The 15,284-nt window shown below is 45.7% G+C and overlaps 1 protein-coding gene across 8 annotated transcripts in view; it reads left to right on the top strand.

Annotated features, from left to right (window-relative positions):
* Positions 1-15,284, top strand: part of CHD2 (chromodomain helicase DNA binding protein 2) — a 71,466-nt gene that overhangs the window by 31,168 nt on the left and 25,014 nt on the right. For 7 of the 8 annotated variants that reach the window (XM_063412373.1, XM_063412371.1, XM_063412367.1 and 4 more), the window contains 10 exons: positions 2,590-2,676; positions 8,274-8,335; positions 9,645-9,767; positions 10,082-10,228; positions 11,110-11,243; positions 11,901-12,126; positions 12,846-12,946; positions 13,611-13,655; positions 13,800-13,975; positions 14,654-14,778. In XM_063412373.1, coding sequence (XP_063268443.1) covers positions 2,590-2,676; positions 8,274-8,335; positions 9,645-9,767; positions 10,082-10,228; positions 11,110-11,243; positions 11,901-12,126; positions 12,846-12,946; positions 13,611-13,655; positions 13,800-13,975; positions 14,654-14,778 — 1,226 coding nt within the window. Of the gene's footprint in view, positions 1-2,589; positions 2,677-3,695; positions 3,817-8,273; positions 8,336-9,644; positions 9,768-10,081; positions 10,229-11,109; positions 11,244-11,900; positions 12,127-12,845; positions 12,947-13,610; positions 13,656-13,799; positions 13,976-14,653; positions 14,779-15,284 lie in introns of those variants that run through there. The other variant, XM_063412375.1, reaches the window with a different exon arrangement.

The following is a 15,284-nucleotide window of genomic DNA, read 5'->3' as shown; positions in this document are numbered from 1 at the left end:
AGGCTGGTCTGTGTGTTGGAGCCCTGCTGGTGTCACCCCTGGGAGCAGGAGCTGCTGTGTTTGTGGAACAACCCCTGGGGCACCCAGCAGAGAGTTACTGGGCTGACTGGTGTCAGTGAGGGGCAGCTGCCTGTCATCAGCACATGATCCTGTCATTTCATCCTCTCCTTTGTCTTTCCACTCCTCTCTCCTGGCTCTCCCTCAGAAGTATTAAACCTCCCCATGTGATAAATAATCACGAAGAAGGTTTATCTAGGGTTTGAATTTTGAACCACTTTAGATTTTTTTACACCACATTTCCTCTCAAAAAGCATAGCAAAAAAACAAAGAGGAAGAATGAGAAAGCTATTTAACTTCCATTATTTATTAAGTCCAGAACAGTGCTTCTTTATTGTGGTTTTTTTTCTCCCCTGCAGCTTCCCATCTCCTCCCTAGCAATACCCCTCAGATAGGCAGGTTTTCCCTCCACTTGCTGTCCAGCAGGAAAGGGGATTGTGGTGTTACTGCTTATGGTATCCTCTGCACCCCCCAGGGCAGAAGCTGCACCTCAGGTACCTGCTTTACCTGAGGGATGGAGGCACCTGAGTAACACAGGGCAGTGTGAGGTGAGAAAGAGGAACCCAAATACCATTTGGAGACAGGAACTCAGTGAACTGAGTTCGCATGGAAGGACAAAATTCTGGTTAGGTCAGCCTGTTTGTTTGTGGTGTGTAACCATTCTGTTGTTCTTGGCCATGGGTTGCACTGGGCACAGCTTACTCCTAAGAGTGAGTGTTATGGAGAGAGGTGCCAGGTGTGTGAAGGATAAGGAGGAAGGACAGTGCTTCCAGCCTGTGCTCCCCACGGACCTGCCAGGGAGAAGTGAAGGATTTTATTACCAACTTCTCCCTCTCACAAAGCCCCAGGCTGCTGGCTTAGGCTGTGGCTAAATCCTCCAGTGTTCAGACTGGCAAGGGAGAATGAGCTGATAAGGCAGTTGTGGTAACACCATATTAAAATTTGAGGTTTATTGTCGATAAGTGAGCACCAAAGGAAGTCTTCTCTTCCTCTGAAGGATTCTAAAAGCATGTCTCTAGCAATAAATCTTAACATTATTCTGTGAGGAAGCACATCCATACATAGGGTAATAATTAGCATGGATGAAACATGAAAAGGTCAGGACACCCTCTAATAAGAAAGCCTCTCCCTTCCTTAATTTCTCTGTTAATGGGTGTCTTCCTTAGCTAGGTGTAACCTAGGCATGTTGATACCTCTTCCCCTTGAATAACCAATGCAATTAATTATTATAATATTGTTTATTTGGTATTTGTTTAGATACACCCATGAAGGCGAGGTTAATCTGTTTTAGGTGCTATTAAGATTTGTCATGGAAGTTGCTCCAACATTCAAAACCCATGCCATTTAATAGATGAAAAGACAAGTTCTTCAAATGGTTTGGAGAGCATTAAATTTGAGGGTTTACTCTTTCGTGAAAAGGTACCTCAGTACTTGCATGCCCAACAGATACACGCTGTCACAGTCTGTCCCTTATCCCATTACTCCTTTAACAGAGGCAGAAAAATTGCTGAGCTGCAGCCTTGTATCCATCATGCTCTCAATCCCAATCACTGCTGCATCTGGCAGCGTATTTCGATTTCACTTTCCTGCCATTGGCTTGCAGAGATATTTGAGGATTGGAGGGAGAGAGAATCAGAAGGAAATGAATAGCTGTGGAGAACTAAGAGCTCTGCTGAAGGAGAGAGGAATTGCTGGTGTAGGAATTTGAGGGGCATGGTGGTGGTTTGTGTCGGCCCTGTAAATCTTGTGTCCTGTGTCACCAACACAACTCTGCATTCATTCCCCTCAGGGCATCCCACTTCTGTGTCCCCTTCTCCTGCCCATCCACAAGAACTATTGCATGCTCTTATACACAGTGTGTTGAACTGGTGAGGGCCTCATTTTACAGCAAAGAGCACAGCTGTTCCCAGCTGTCACCTCTGCACATCCATGTGTCCTGCACTGCCAAACCACATTCCCATCAGTGCATTCAGGACAGGAATCAGCAGCCACTGCCTTGCCTTGCCAAAGGTCAGGGTGTCTTGTTCCATTTGCCATCCAGACTGGGCCACACAATTCACCTTTGAAGCTGCAGCTGGCAGTGTCTCCAGCAGCTGGTGGGGCATTCCACCAGGAAAGGAATTGTGCTGGAAGCTGTTAGTGACAGAGGATTGCCCTGTTGAGTTGATAGGTCTGTTCATTCCACGCCCAAGGTGTTGCTCGCATTCCTTTGGCACCAGTGCTGCAGAGGGCTTGTTACCTCAACACTCTGTCCTTCAGCCTGAGTGAGCTGGACAGTGATTTGTGCCTCAGTGAAAAGATGGACCACTGTAAAGCTAACACTGAGAAGAACACATGCTGCTTTAGAGAGGTGCCAAATATCCCAGAAAAATAATAATATTTTTCAGCCAGTTTTTTAAACTGTCCATCCACTGGTTGCTAATTACCCATAATGGTTTTTTGTTGATTTTTTTAAGCCACCATCAAACTTTTCTAAAATGTCAGAAATAATTGGGGTGAAGCAGGCCTTCTGATGGTCTGTTTATTTTGCAGATGTGGGAAGAATATCCTGATGTTTATGGGGTTAGGAGGTCAAACCGAAGCAGACAAGAACCGTCACGATTTAATATAAAAGATGAGGTAAGGAAAAAAAAAAGGATGAGGGATTACTGAACATATAAAACCAACCAAACCCAAAGAGGAAAGGGATGTCTCAACTGCATTGCCTTGTAAACACTGATCCCAGCTTGGTGCATGGATGTTGGAGCTGCAACACAGTTGCAGTCCCAGTTCTGCAGCTGGATCCCTGGCCTGAGACCTCTGGAGTGAGCGGGACACTGCGTGAGCTGAGATTTGCATGCACTGATCTGATTCCTGGAATGGGGTGTAATGCAAGTCATGCTCTGCTGTAGCAACATCCTGGAGAGGAGTCTGTGTAATAAAAAAACCCAGAACAAAACCAAAATACAACACAAATCCAACCAGGAATAAAGGAAAAGTTCCCAGAAACACCTCATAGCAACAACACAATCACTGTTGCCCATCCTGGAATGGATCCCACTAATAAATGCATTTGTGTGTGTGCAGCTTTATGACCTATCACTTTTCTTTGGTTGAATATTGGGGAGTCTTTTATGCTTCAGCTGAAGGAGACAGTGGTCAGAGCCTGGCAGCCAAACCTTCTAATTCTTCCTGTTTCAGAACACTGTTGGGGTTTTTTTTCTGAAGATGTAGAAATTAGGTGCCACCTTCATTTGCATCTGACAGGTTTTCTGCATGGAGCATTTCATCTGCAGGTCTTCAGGAAGGTCCAGTAGCTATAGCAGAGGGGAAAGAGAACCAGAGAGAGGCAGCTGTGGAGAGCTTGGGACTTGGGGCTGGGAATCTGAAGATATGCAGCAGACTTTGAGCAGAGCAGGAGCCCAGTGGTGCTTTCTGACTCGGGCTGTTTGTGCTTTGCCACCACGATGTGCATTTGGATGCTCTAGGGGTCACACGCAGGTCTCCAGCTCCTTGCTCTGGTGCGTTACTGCTGAGCCTTGGTGACACCCCAGTGCCACCAGCTGCCCCCAGACTCCTGTGCTGGCTGTCCCGCAGAGCAGAGGTCAGGAAGGGGCTCGGGGTGCACCATTGACGGAGCTTTTGTTTTCCTTTTCAAGTTGGCAGAGGCTGGGCTGGCCGGCCGCCCCTCTGTGCGATGCCGCGGCATGCACTGTGCCGGCTACCTCACACCCACCCCAGAGCTCCGCTGCACACCCCCCTGCCCTCTTAGGGGCCCAGGTAAGTCCCTTCTTTTTTTGTTTTACAATATTACGTGGTTTTGCAAATGTTGTTTTCTTTTTCAATATCTTTATTTCCTACTATTTAAGGTTAAAAAAAAAATCTGAGATGCAAAAACTTTTGCTATACCACAAAATATTGTAAAAAACAAAAAACTCCAAAGGTCCTCCAAATGACCCCTACTGCAACTTCTGTGGAACAGCTGAAATTAAAAAAATTGGAGCACCCTCTCACCCCCCTCTCCCCAAAGCAACACTGACTGGTCCCCACAGGGCAACTCCCATCTGCAGCGGAGTCCGATGGAGGATGTGACCTGTCAGGAGCACAATGCTGGGGCCTCGCAGAGAGCAGGAGGAGATGGAAAGTCTTCCTTTTGGAAGATGCCAAGTGAGAGGAAATAGCATAGCTCAAGCCTGCGTGGTGCTGAGCACTCCATGCTGCTGCTGGAGGGGGCAGAAACCCAAGGCACGTCTGAAGGTGATTTTTACCTTCACAGGGTTAGTCCTGTCACCAGTGACCTGCACCTCTCGCTTGCTGCTTGGGACTTCCAGCACAGAATCTGGGGGCTTGTAATTGCCTTCTTCCCTAATGCTTCTCTGCAGATTAGCAAAGAACATCGTGCAGGCAGTGTAGCAGGCTCAGAGACCAGAGCAAGGATGAGCCATCCCAGCTCCCTGTGCTGGCCCGTGACTCACCTGCGTGGGGGAGATGGCGCAGAGGTGGAGGTGATTCAGGTTTTGGAGCCCTGCTCAATCACTGTGTCCTCTGAGAGCTGCACTCTGGTAGGGTTATTTGTGTGTTAGAAATGGTTACCTTCTGGGGATTTCTGGACTCGTGTAGGTGTCCAAGGTGCCATCAGGGAGGGTGATAACTCGTGATCAATACCCAGTCATGAGCTGAGCCTTCGGGGAAGCGAAAGTGCAGCTTTGCATAGGAGCACAGATCTGCTCAGAGGCCCACAGCTGTCTCCAGGAACAAGAGAACGTGTGAGTTTTTTAGTAAAAACACTACTTTCCCTAGACATTTTCTTTGCATTTAATATATCAGTTTCAGGTTTCAGCCAGGGGATGTGAGACGTGCAGAACCAGGTGCCTTTCAGAGTATTTAAACTGAAAGTAGGGAGATTTAGGTTAGATATATAAGGGAAATTCTTCCCTGTGAGGGTAGTGAGAGCGTGGCACAGGGTGTCCAGAGAAGCTGTGGCTGTCCCATCCCTGGAAGTGTCCAAGGCCAGGTTGGATGGGGCTCTGAGCAACCAGGTCTAGTGGAATGTGTCCCTGCCCATGGCAGGGGGTTGGAACTGAATGATCTTCAAGGTCCTTTCCAACCCAAACCATTTTATCATTCCATCATTCTGTGATTCTGGGGCAGTTGAGAAATAAATGTGCTCCGACCAGACACAATCTTTTTACTATAAAAAGTATAGTTTCAGATTGAAATTGGTGACAAACGTCAGTGTATTTTTCTGTCAGAGAGAGGCCAAAAGTCACGCACCAGTGCGTTCTAAAAATACAGCTGGTTTTCTTACTGGAAAAAAAACCCTGTGCATTTGCATTTTGGTCAATGCTTTGCCTCATGTATTTGCTGAAAATTCAAACTCTACTGGTCTCACAGGGAAAGAGAAGTTCAGCAGACATGAAACTATCCTGGTGAACTGAGATTCTCCATCTTTTCTACAGTACTAGAGTTTGGCCTCTGTTAAGCCTGAAATGAGCAAGTCTTCATTTTGACTTTATTATGAAATAGTTTTGACTCTGTTTAAGCAAGTCATTATCTCTCCTAATGTGAGCTCCAGAGGCTCTTCTGGACCTCCTCTCCAGTGGCCTGGAATCTCCATTTCTCCTGGCCTGGGCTAGTGGCAAGGACACTAGTGGATAATCTATAGGAGCAGAACTTTGAATTGCTCTGTGTTGCTCTGCTTGGTGCTACATGTGCAGCATCACTGTGTTTGTTCAGTGCAATTAATTAGTAAAATTGTGTGCACTTTATGTGGTGGGAGAGGGAAGGAATTTATGCAAGGAGTCAGTGAGGCATGGAGAGGGAAGGCTGATCCCTTCAGCTGGTGATGAGGAAATTGTAAGAGGCAAGATCCTAGTCCAGCTGGAAGCAGTGGTGCAGGAGTAAGGGGCACATTTTAATAAGGGGGAGCCTTGGCCACAACAGCAGCACCCCAGAGGGCAGCCTGAGCCCAGCACTGGCACTTGGGCTCTGGAGCAAGCAGAATGACCCCAGCATCTCGTGCTTGGCTCCCAAAAATCCCACTGGGACTGGACTTTGCCAGTCTAGCTTGTGTCATTCGGGGAGGTGACATTATTAAAATTCAAGTTGCATGTGATTTCCCAACCAGTCTGTTCTGATGGTGGTGGTGGGCAGACAGGGCCTGAGGTGCACGCCCTGGACCTGGCATACTCTGCCTCTCTGGCTGTCCTCTCTGCTTCCTTAAACAAGGAACTTCCCACCAGGAGGGAGTGAGGAGAGGCTGAGGAGCTGCAGCACAGCGCTTCCCAGCACTCCATACTGCCATGGGGAGGATGTGGGAGCACAAGGCAGGCAGATGACTCAGGCTGGGGACTGGCTCTGTCAGAGGAGATAGGGCTGGGCTTGACATGCACTCAAAACAGACAATGATGTCTTTAAAAAATGTAAGAGAAGGTGGCTGAGCTGCAGTCACAAGTTACATTTTTCAAAGTGGAAGAGGGGAAGAAAAGTTGATTCATTTTGAGGTTATCATCAGCTCTGTAGAGACAGAGACAGAGGGAGAGAGTGCAGGCATTAGGAAAATGGACACTAGAAATTTGGAAAATGGGATTTTGGCACAGAAGTGGAGTTAATTTCAAAGAGCTAAAGGTTGTATTTGGTTTTCTCCCAATGTGATCTTTGACGCAGAGCAGAAGAGAAATCCACCCCTCTTTACTCGGGGCTTGCCAAAAGACAGCAAAAGTAAATGTGCACTGAGGGGCAGCTGTTAAAATCATGCCCAATTGGAATGGAAAAGCTTCAGAAAGTGGATAAGAGATTAAAATAGAGAAAAGGAAAACTGAGGACTTTTAAATTTTGTGTGTCAAAACTGAAATCTGTGGAATGCTTGGCTTGTGTTGCAAGGGTGGGTAGGGCTTTCCATGGTGTTTGCCAGGCACTTGCTTCATGGTTGGTAAATGAGACAGGGATTTCATGCAGGGCTGTGAAACAGGTGGATGGACACGTTTGTGTGAGATATGGTGTAAAAGGTGTTATTGTGCCACATGCAAACCTGACACCAAATGCAGGAAGGCTCATGGTCAGACATGGCATCCAGTATTTTAGTGTTTTTTAGTGGATACACTGATGCAAGTGAGACAGAAGTTTCTGTGGGTGGAAGGAAAGCTGGAAAATGGGAAAGAAGGATGCATGTTGCAGCTCACACCATTTCACAGGGTCCCTGTGTGCACAGCTGTGTGAGCTCTGTCCAGGAGGGCAGCAGGGGTGTCAGGGGATGCAAACTGTGGTACCCATGATGATGGACAGACAGTTCCTGGAGCCAAAGCTCAATACTGTGGCAAAAAGCAGCTAGAAGCAGATTTCCAGTAAGTGTGTGGAGCAAGTAATCTTGGAGTCTACTTCTGTCATTTTAATACTTCTTTAGAAATCTCACATGGGTTTCTTCAGTTTTGTCCCTGCCTATTTGTGTTTTCTGGGGGAGGCTAAAGAGAAGTGATGTTATCTGCGGGGTGATCTGTTTTCATGGTTGACTAGTTTTTATGAAAATGGGGTTGTGTACAACCAGCATAAAGAGATTATTTTAGCTATCTTGGTCTGTGGGAATTCGTGACGCCCACTTTTAAAATGATACAGCAAGTAGTTAGAATAGCTCTAGATATATTTAGCCAGAGAAACTTCACTGGTGGAGACTGCAGGACTAGGAGGAAGGAAAGTAACAGGCCACAGCTTTGACCCAGTAAGGTCCTTGGTGACTTTTGCTGTGGGAGAAAAAACCCAGCAGCAAGACAAGGATATTTTAGATGAGAATATTGCCTTCTTATGACAATATTTTTATTTCATTCCTTGTAGGAAGTTTGTGCAATGAAGGCAGAGATCATAATGCATTTGTTGGGATAAATTCAGCCATGAGTTGGCAATCCCTGGGGTGTTGCACACACTGCAGGTCTGCCTGGCTGCTGCTGCCATGGTGTCTGTTGGGCACTGGAGATGGGTGCTGAGGGGTGGATGGGTCCTGAGCTCAGGGACTTCAAGATAGGTGATGTTGTAGAGCACTCCAGGCTTCCTGCAGAGTTTTCTTCTTCACACTGAGAGCAGAGCAGCAGGACTGAGCAGCTGAGGTGGCTGCTCTGCACCAAAGTGTCCTTCAGACTGCAGGGAAAGGACCCTGGCCTATACCACGAGCATGTGTTTCACTTGCATCTTCAGGAGCCAGTCCACAGTGAAGCCTACAACTTGATTTTCTTTCTTTTCAATTAAAGGCAAGTAGCGAATCTGAAAACGAGAGCCCAAAAAGAAGACGCCAGAAGCAGTTGAAAAGAAAGTAAGTTTCTAAGGAAAGGGTTTTGAGTGGTGATGCTTTGGTTTATTGCTCAGAACAGTAGTGCATTGAATTGTTTCATAGGAGTTGTCAACATGGTGAGCTTGTAAAATAAGTACTTTAATAATACTTTGGATTACTAAAAGTGAAGTATGAATATGAATCTATAGATGGATGCAATTTTCCAGCTTTTGTTTGTATTTTCCTGCTGTGCCTGTGATGGAGTCTGAATGAGTCAAATTCACTTTCTGTTGTGAAAGTCTTTCACTTTTCCATCAAATTACTGATTTTCCTTCAGAGATACTTAAAACAGTTTAATCCCTTCTCCTCCCACCTTTTTGATTAACTGAGAATAAAATGCAGAATTATTATCCTTTTTTATCTTTTATAACCCTCTTTTAAAACTAAAGAACTTACATAAAGAATGCTTTGAATGTCTAAGCACCATAACTTGAGTTCACTTACAGTCATATTTTGCTGCCCATCTAAGAAGTATCTTCTAGTTTTTCCAAACAGTAAAGTGAGGTAGGGAACTGTGAGCTACCTGATGGAGAACATCTAAACAGAGCCACACAATTGTGCTTGCTTTCTTCTGCATCTTCTCTTTTAATTCTTCATTTAGTTGTACCCATCAGTGCAGGAGGGAAGGTGATAAAGCACAGGGAGGACTGTGGTAGAATGGACCTCTCCTGGGCAAGGGCAGTGATCCTTGTGGACCCTCCATGTCCTCTTGGAGAGAGGGGGCTCCTCCAGAAGACATTTTGGAGCTGCAGTTTAGTTCCTAGTTGTTCCCAGAGAACGTGCTTCCTTCCACTAATGGTACAATGTGACTTGGCTTCACGCTTGGAGACTTGAATTGGCAGGAGAATTTCGCTGGCAGGAGACTCATTCCATTTTCTGGGCTCCAAGGAGCTCCTGTAACTGTGCATGTTGTGGCTCATGCTCTGTGACAGTGAGAACTTCTCTTCAGATCCTTGCAGCCCATCTCAAAAATGCAGAAGTAGAGAAAAAAAAATCATCAGTCAAAGCCCTTGCCCACCCAGGTTTGAGCAGTACAGCTCTGCCACCAGCACGTGGTGAGAGCTGCTCTCACTCAAGGCAGTCCTGCCACTGTGTGGACACAAGCCCAGGTGACTGAGACCCACCTCCTAAAAGCAGAAAATCACAACACAACATCCCCCCTGCACTGCACTGAACAGCCAAGGATACAGTTTTGAACTTTTTCCCTGTAATTATGGCCCTGATGGTTTGTTCAGCCAAGTATTTGTGTGGAAATATCATTGCCCTTCATGACCTACATTTCTGACTGCAGAATTAAATGGAAAAGAGAGGTCTCTGCTGGAGAAGAAGATGAAGATGGAGGGGAGCAAGGCACCAGTGGAGAGAGTGAGCCTGAACCCAAGAAAGTTAAAGCAAGAAGACCTGTCCAAAGGAGGTAAGGAATGGTTGGTTCAGTCTCTTTTCCTGACTGTGCTGTGTGGAGAGGAGATCCCTATTTGTCACTAATGAATGTGTATTTTTCCTGCAATATTACCTTTGTTTATGATCTAGTAAACCCAGGGCCTAGTTACTCCCTCATCCCCCCATCTCATGAGCACCAGTGAGCACTAGAGTGGTTTCCATGATAGTTAGAGCAGATTAAATCCCTTAGGAGTCTAATATTTGAGATCTGTGCTTCCTTAAAGACTTACTAAAATGGATATTTACATAAACCATGCTGTATTATGTCTTTATTAACTCTTATTTTAGAACAGTGGCCAAAACTGGTGTTAAAAAGCCCCACAAAATCCAGCGTGGGAAGAGGAAGAAACCAGACTCATCTGAAGATGACGATGACGATGAAGACGATGAGACCCCTAAGAGACAAACTCGGCGAAGAGCAGCCAAAAATGTCAGGTGTGAAGAAGTGTGGGGTTGCCTGGGGATGAGAGCTGGTTGGGGAAGGGGGCACTGGAGGCCCTGAGTCCCTGTGTGGTCCTGCAGAGACCCTGCTCTGCCCTGCAAGGACCTGTGGCTGAGATGGGGCTCTTTTGACAGGTTCCTGCTGGGCACATCAGGGTTTACCTCATTTGCCATCTGTGAAGGAGGGAATGTTTACCAGTCCCTCTTAAAGGAACGTGAGGAGGTTTGCGTAACATTTCTAAAACACTCTCAGATGAGATTAATAATTGCAAATAATAGGTGAAAATGAGCAGCTGTGCTGGACTGGACCAATTGTCTGAGAGTGGCTGAGAGGTAGTGTCTTGGGACAGTGTGTTGAGACAGGGTGGAGGTAAAGCTTTATCCATTCCCCAGTGTACCTTCTCACCTTTCTGGCAGTCCCAATAAGGGTTTTGCAAAGAGCCATGCAAATTATATTTTGTGGTGGTTAAACATTCATCAAAGACCAGAAGTGCAGTTCCTAGGGCAGTGTAGGCACCCCTGCAGCCTTTTGATGCTCTGCAACCTCCACAGAATAATCTTTCCCTCAGTAGTGGAGAATTTCTCTGTTATGGCCTTGCTTCTGCTGCAGGGATTGTTCCACCTTATGAATCACCTGATGTTGGCCATGGTCAGAAAAACTATATGGGCAAGACAGAGGATTAGTCTGATAAAATATAACTTTAAGTATCCTGGGGAAAAATACTGAATGGATGACTTAAGACATGTGTGTGCTGTACATGCACTGAATCACAGGATAAATAGTGCAGAACGTGCTCCAGTCTGAGCCATTCTTTGTGTTGGTGGGCTGGGAAGAGTCAAAGGTTTTATATCAGTGTGGTTTTGATCTTATTCAGCTACAAAGAGGATGATGATTTTGAGACGGATTCTGATGACCTGATAGAGATGACTGGGGAAGGAGCTGATGAACAACAAGACAACAGTGAAACTATTGAGAAAGTCTTGGACATCAGGCTTGGAAAAAAGGGAGGTGCGTGTCTCTGGAAGAAGCCTTTATTTCTGATGGCAATCGCGCGCTCACGGTTTCTCTTGAGCTGGTGCAATGCTTTTGCAACTTTAAAGTGGGGCCAAGGGTTGTTTCAGTGCTTTTCATCTTTCCCTCTATGCCTTTTATTTACGTCTTGTAATATGTAATAGCTTTTGTAACATATAATACTGACAATCCTAAAATCTCTGTAGTTTATGTGCTCGGCAGCTTTATTTAGCCTGCACACATTTTAAAGATGCAGCCATTGTTCTGCAATTCCTGCTTTTCTGTCCTTTGAAATATAAAACAGATCTAGGAGAGTCAGTTTTCATAGCCTCACTGACAAAGCCATAATGAAAATAAAGCCAATGTTTTGTTCTCAAAGCCTTACAAAAGTGTTTTTGTAAAACTGAATGATTGTGAACACTTTCAAGAGGCCTTTGAATTATACTTAAAGAAAAGCTACTTATGACAGACTTAAAAAGATTTTGTTGTATGGAAAACTTTTGTGTGCCTGCCTTATAGGGTTGCAGAACCTTTTGGATGTTCTTTGTTCTCCCACAAAAGATGTATTAGAAGAGTGAGTTTCTGCTGTAATGCAGTTCATATCCAATGGTTGATAAGGAGGGTACCAAATGCAGTTTCTGGTTTCTCCTGCAGCCATTGGAGCTTCCACCACGGTGTATGTGACCGAGGCCAACGGCAACCCCAGCGCCGACTTCGACCCCGAGAAGGATGAGGGGGAAGTTCAGTACCTGATCAAATGGAAAGGCTGGTCATACATCCACAGCACGTGGGAGAGCGAGGAGTCCTTGCAGCAGCAGAAAGTGAAGGGCCTGAAAAAGCTAGAAAACTTCAAGAAAAAAGAGGAGGAGATCAAGCAATGGTAGGCTTCACTTCAAGCAGTGATTTGGTCTTGGGCAAATTGTTTTTAGCCAGAGGTTTGAGGAGTCATGAGTGAAAATGTTTGATTTCTTCATACAAAGTGTGTTTCATGTGCAGCTTGGTCTCTCTCTGCCTGCTGAGGAACATCCCCCCACACACAGAAATGGTATCTGTGGTGTGGATGGTTGGAAAATGGAGAGGACAAGGCATGAAATCCACACTATTGCCTCTTCCTAGGCTTAAGAGTTGGGAAGGCTGATGACAAATGAATGGTGCACAGACTCACCTGGCCCAGGAGGTGTTTGTGAGGGCTTATTAACCCTTGTTAATTATGGGCTTCTCTGTGAGCAAGTTTTTGGATCAGTTTATGTCCAGCTTCTCCAGGAACTATAAGGGGAGCTACAATGTCTTTCCAAAGTGCTAAAGCTGGAGTAGCAGCTTCCATCTCTATTTGGTTCCTGTTTTGAGACTGATTCTTGCATCAAAATAAGGCAGCATTTAACAGGGAGACAATCTGAACATCTATGACATTTGCTTCTCAGCAATAATTTATAATTTTAGGAAAATTAAGAAACATGTCATGTAATAGTAGTTTGCCCCTGTGACTTGTCTGACAGAACCATATAGGAAAGTAGATTTTCTATATGCAACATCCATGAGCACTGTGGCAAAGGCATTATAGTGTTTTCTTGGTTTTCTTTTGAATTATTTTGCATCTAGGCTGGGCAAGGTATCACCTGAAGATGTAGAATATTTCAACTGCCAACAAGAACTGGCTTCAGAGCTGAACAAACAGTATCAAATAGTGGAGAGGGTAATTGGTAAGTGGAGCCAAGACTTAGGTAAGGGGATGAAGTAGGAATGGGAACTTTATTCCATGTGACAGAAAATGAGTGTGCAGCTCTCTCTTCTTCCCTGTCCCCCAGTATCCCTGAAGAAAACCCCACGGTGTTTAGTGTATTTCATTCTGTAAAATTTAGGAATTTGCACAGTAGAAATCCAGGTTTACATATCTGTGTTTTCAAGCAATACAAATCAGTTACTCTCCTTGCCTGGAGTATGGGATGACACACTAGTTTCCAACGGGTTGCTGAAATTGTTGCTACTGAAGTTCTTTGTCTTCAGCCCTTTGGATGCAAGATGTTTGTTTCCAAAGCAGCAGCATAGGCCTGGCTTTTGTGAGGTCCACTTTCCGTGGTGTGATTGAGGATGTGCTTAGGCTGCAAGGCAGCTCGGGGGTGAGATTTTCATGATTAATTAATAAAAATAAAACCAGAACTTACTGAGCACTTTGGTAATGTCACAGTCATGTCAGTCAGAAGTCCCAGCACCCAGTTGCTTTGGGAATTGGCTTGGAGAGCTGTTTAACCTATTTCCAATACAATTCCTGTAAAAACGTGGGTGTGAGGCAGTGATTCCCTGCCCTGCTCCCTCTGCTGGCTGCCAGCATTCCAACCCTCCTTTCCCTTCTCTCTCCAAACACAGCTGTGAAGACCAGCAAGTCTGCCACAGGACATTCAGATTTCCCAGGTAAAGAACATTTTTTTGATGTCTCTACGCTTTTCCCATGAGCCAAGACCTGTCTTGTGGCTGCCTGGGCAGTTCAGCTGTGAACCGTGCCTGTGCTGCTCAGCCATGGGTGCTGAGGTTTGGGCTTTTTTGCATATTTTACAGCAAACAGTCGCAAAACATCCTCGAATGACCCCGAATACCTGTGTAAGTGGATGGGGCTGCCCTATGCCGAGTGCAGCTGGGAAGATGAGGCTCTGATCAGCAAGAAATTTCAGCACTGCATTGACAGCTTCAACAGCCGTAACAACTCCAAGACCATTCCCACCCGGGACTGCAAGGTTTGCTGGCTTCTCTTCTCTCCTTTGCTGGGTTCCTCCAGGCTGGGGGAAGATGCAAGCAGTGGGAACATGAAATTTTGTCAGGATAAATGTCAGAGAACATTTTCCCATCCTCCCACCTGCGTTTGAAGGGTTGTTTGCTGCTCGTATTGTGCTTCAAGCAGAGACGTGAACCCCTTTGAGTTTCATTTACTCTGTGCACAGTGAGAACGTTATGTCCCCCTGGGGAGTGGGAGGCTTAATTAATCCTTGCAAAGTGCTTCCTCCTCAGAAGGAGCTGCAGCAGTTTTAATATCACTTGGATGAAAAAACAGCACACCTGGGAAAAGAGGAAGCCTGCAAGATGCTGATACAGTGAAGGAGAGGGACAGAAATAATGGGAGAAAAACCAAAAGAGGACAAAGAAGGGAGTGGAGCTTGCTAGAACTCCTGTGTATTTTGTGCAGCTTAATACACTCCTGGGGGACTCAGAGCTCTGACCATAAACCAGAGGGCAGCAGGCAAATCACAAGAAATGCAGACACAAGCACTGGCTAGGAAACTGTGGATGGACATGAGCCAGTGAAGAGATGTGCGCTCTTTGCTGAATTCACAGATTTCATTGCTGAATTTTCAGCCTTTCAGCCACTGAGAGTTCTGTCTTTCTCTCCAGTGGACTTATGGCAGTATCTCTTTCAGGTGTTGAAGCAGAGGCCGAGGTTTGTTGCCTTGAAGAAGCAGCCCTCGTACATTGGTGGGGAGAACCTGGAGCTGCGGGATTACCAGCTGGAGGGCCTCAACTGGCTGGCTCACTCCTGGTGCAAGTATGTACAGAGGCTGGGATGTTCATTCTATGGCTTTTGTGTCCCTGAAGGATTTGGCACTCCTCCTTGTCAAGTGAGGTGTTTTCCTGCCCTCCTTCTGCAGCTTGGAGGATTTCAAATGTTATCATTGGAGACGCTGCAAGCAGGAACTACCTAGAGCATGAACTTAAGAAACCTTGTGTGAAAACAAAAAGCATTTTCCCTGTCTGGGCCTGTTCACATGATGAATTTGGCTGCTGTGTGAGCCTGGTACACATCAGCCCTAGATTTCCATTGACTTAATGGGAAAAAATGGTTTCTGGCTCAGTGCGCTTATATACTCATTGAAGTCTTTGAGAGATGTCCTTCTAAAATTAGGCCACTGATTCTCCTCTGCCTTGGCCTGTTTTCCTCCAGTTTGGAGTGATCATAGTTAAGTTTTGTACATTATTGTGCCATGTTCAGTCTGGCTGTCCCTGGGATCCACTTGGAAGTGTTCCAGTAACTGTTTTTGCACTGCCCCTCTC

This window comes from Prinia subflava, chromosome 15, assembly GCF_021018805.1.
Source record: "Prinia subflava isolate CZ2003 ecotype Zambia chromosome 15, Cam_Psub_1.2, whole genome shotgun sequence".
In the NCBI taxonomy this organism is placed as follows: domain Eukaryota; kingdom Metazoa; phylum Chordata; class Aves; order Passeriformes; family Cisticolidae; genus Prinia; species Prinia subflava.
The sequence above is the reverse complement of the archived record's forward strand: the minus strand, read 5'-3'. Positions and strand labels throughout refer to the sequence as shown.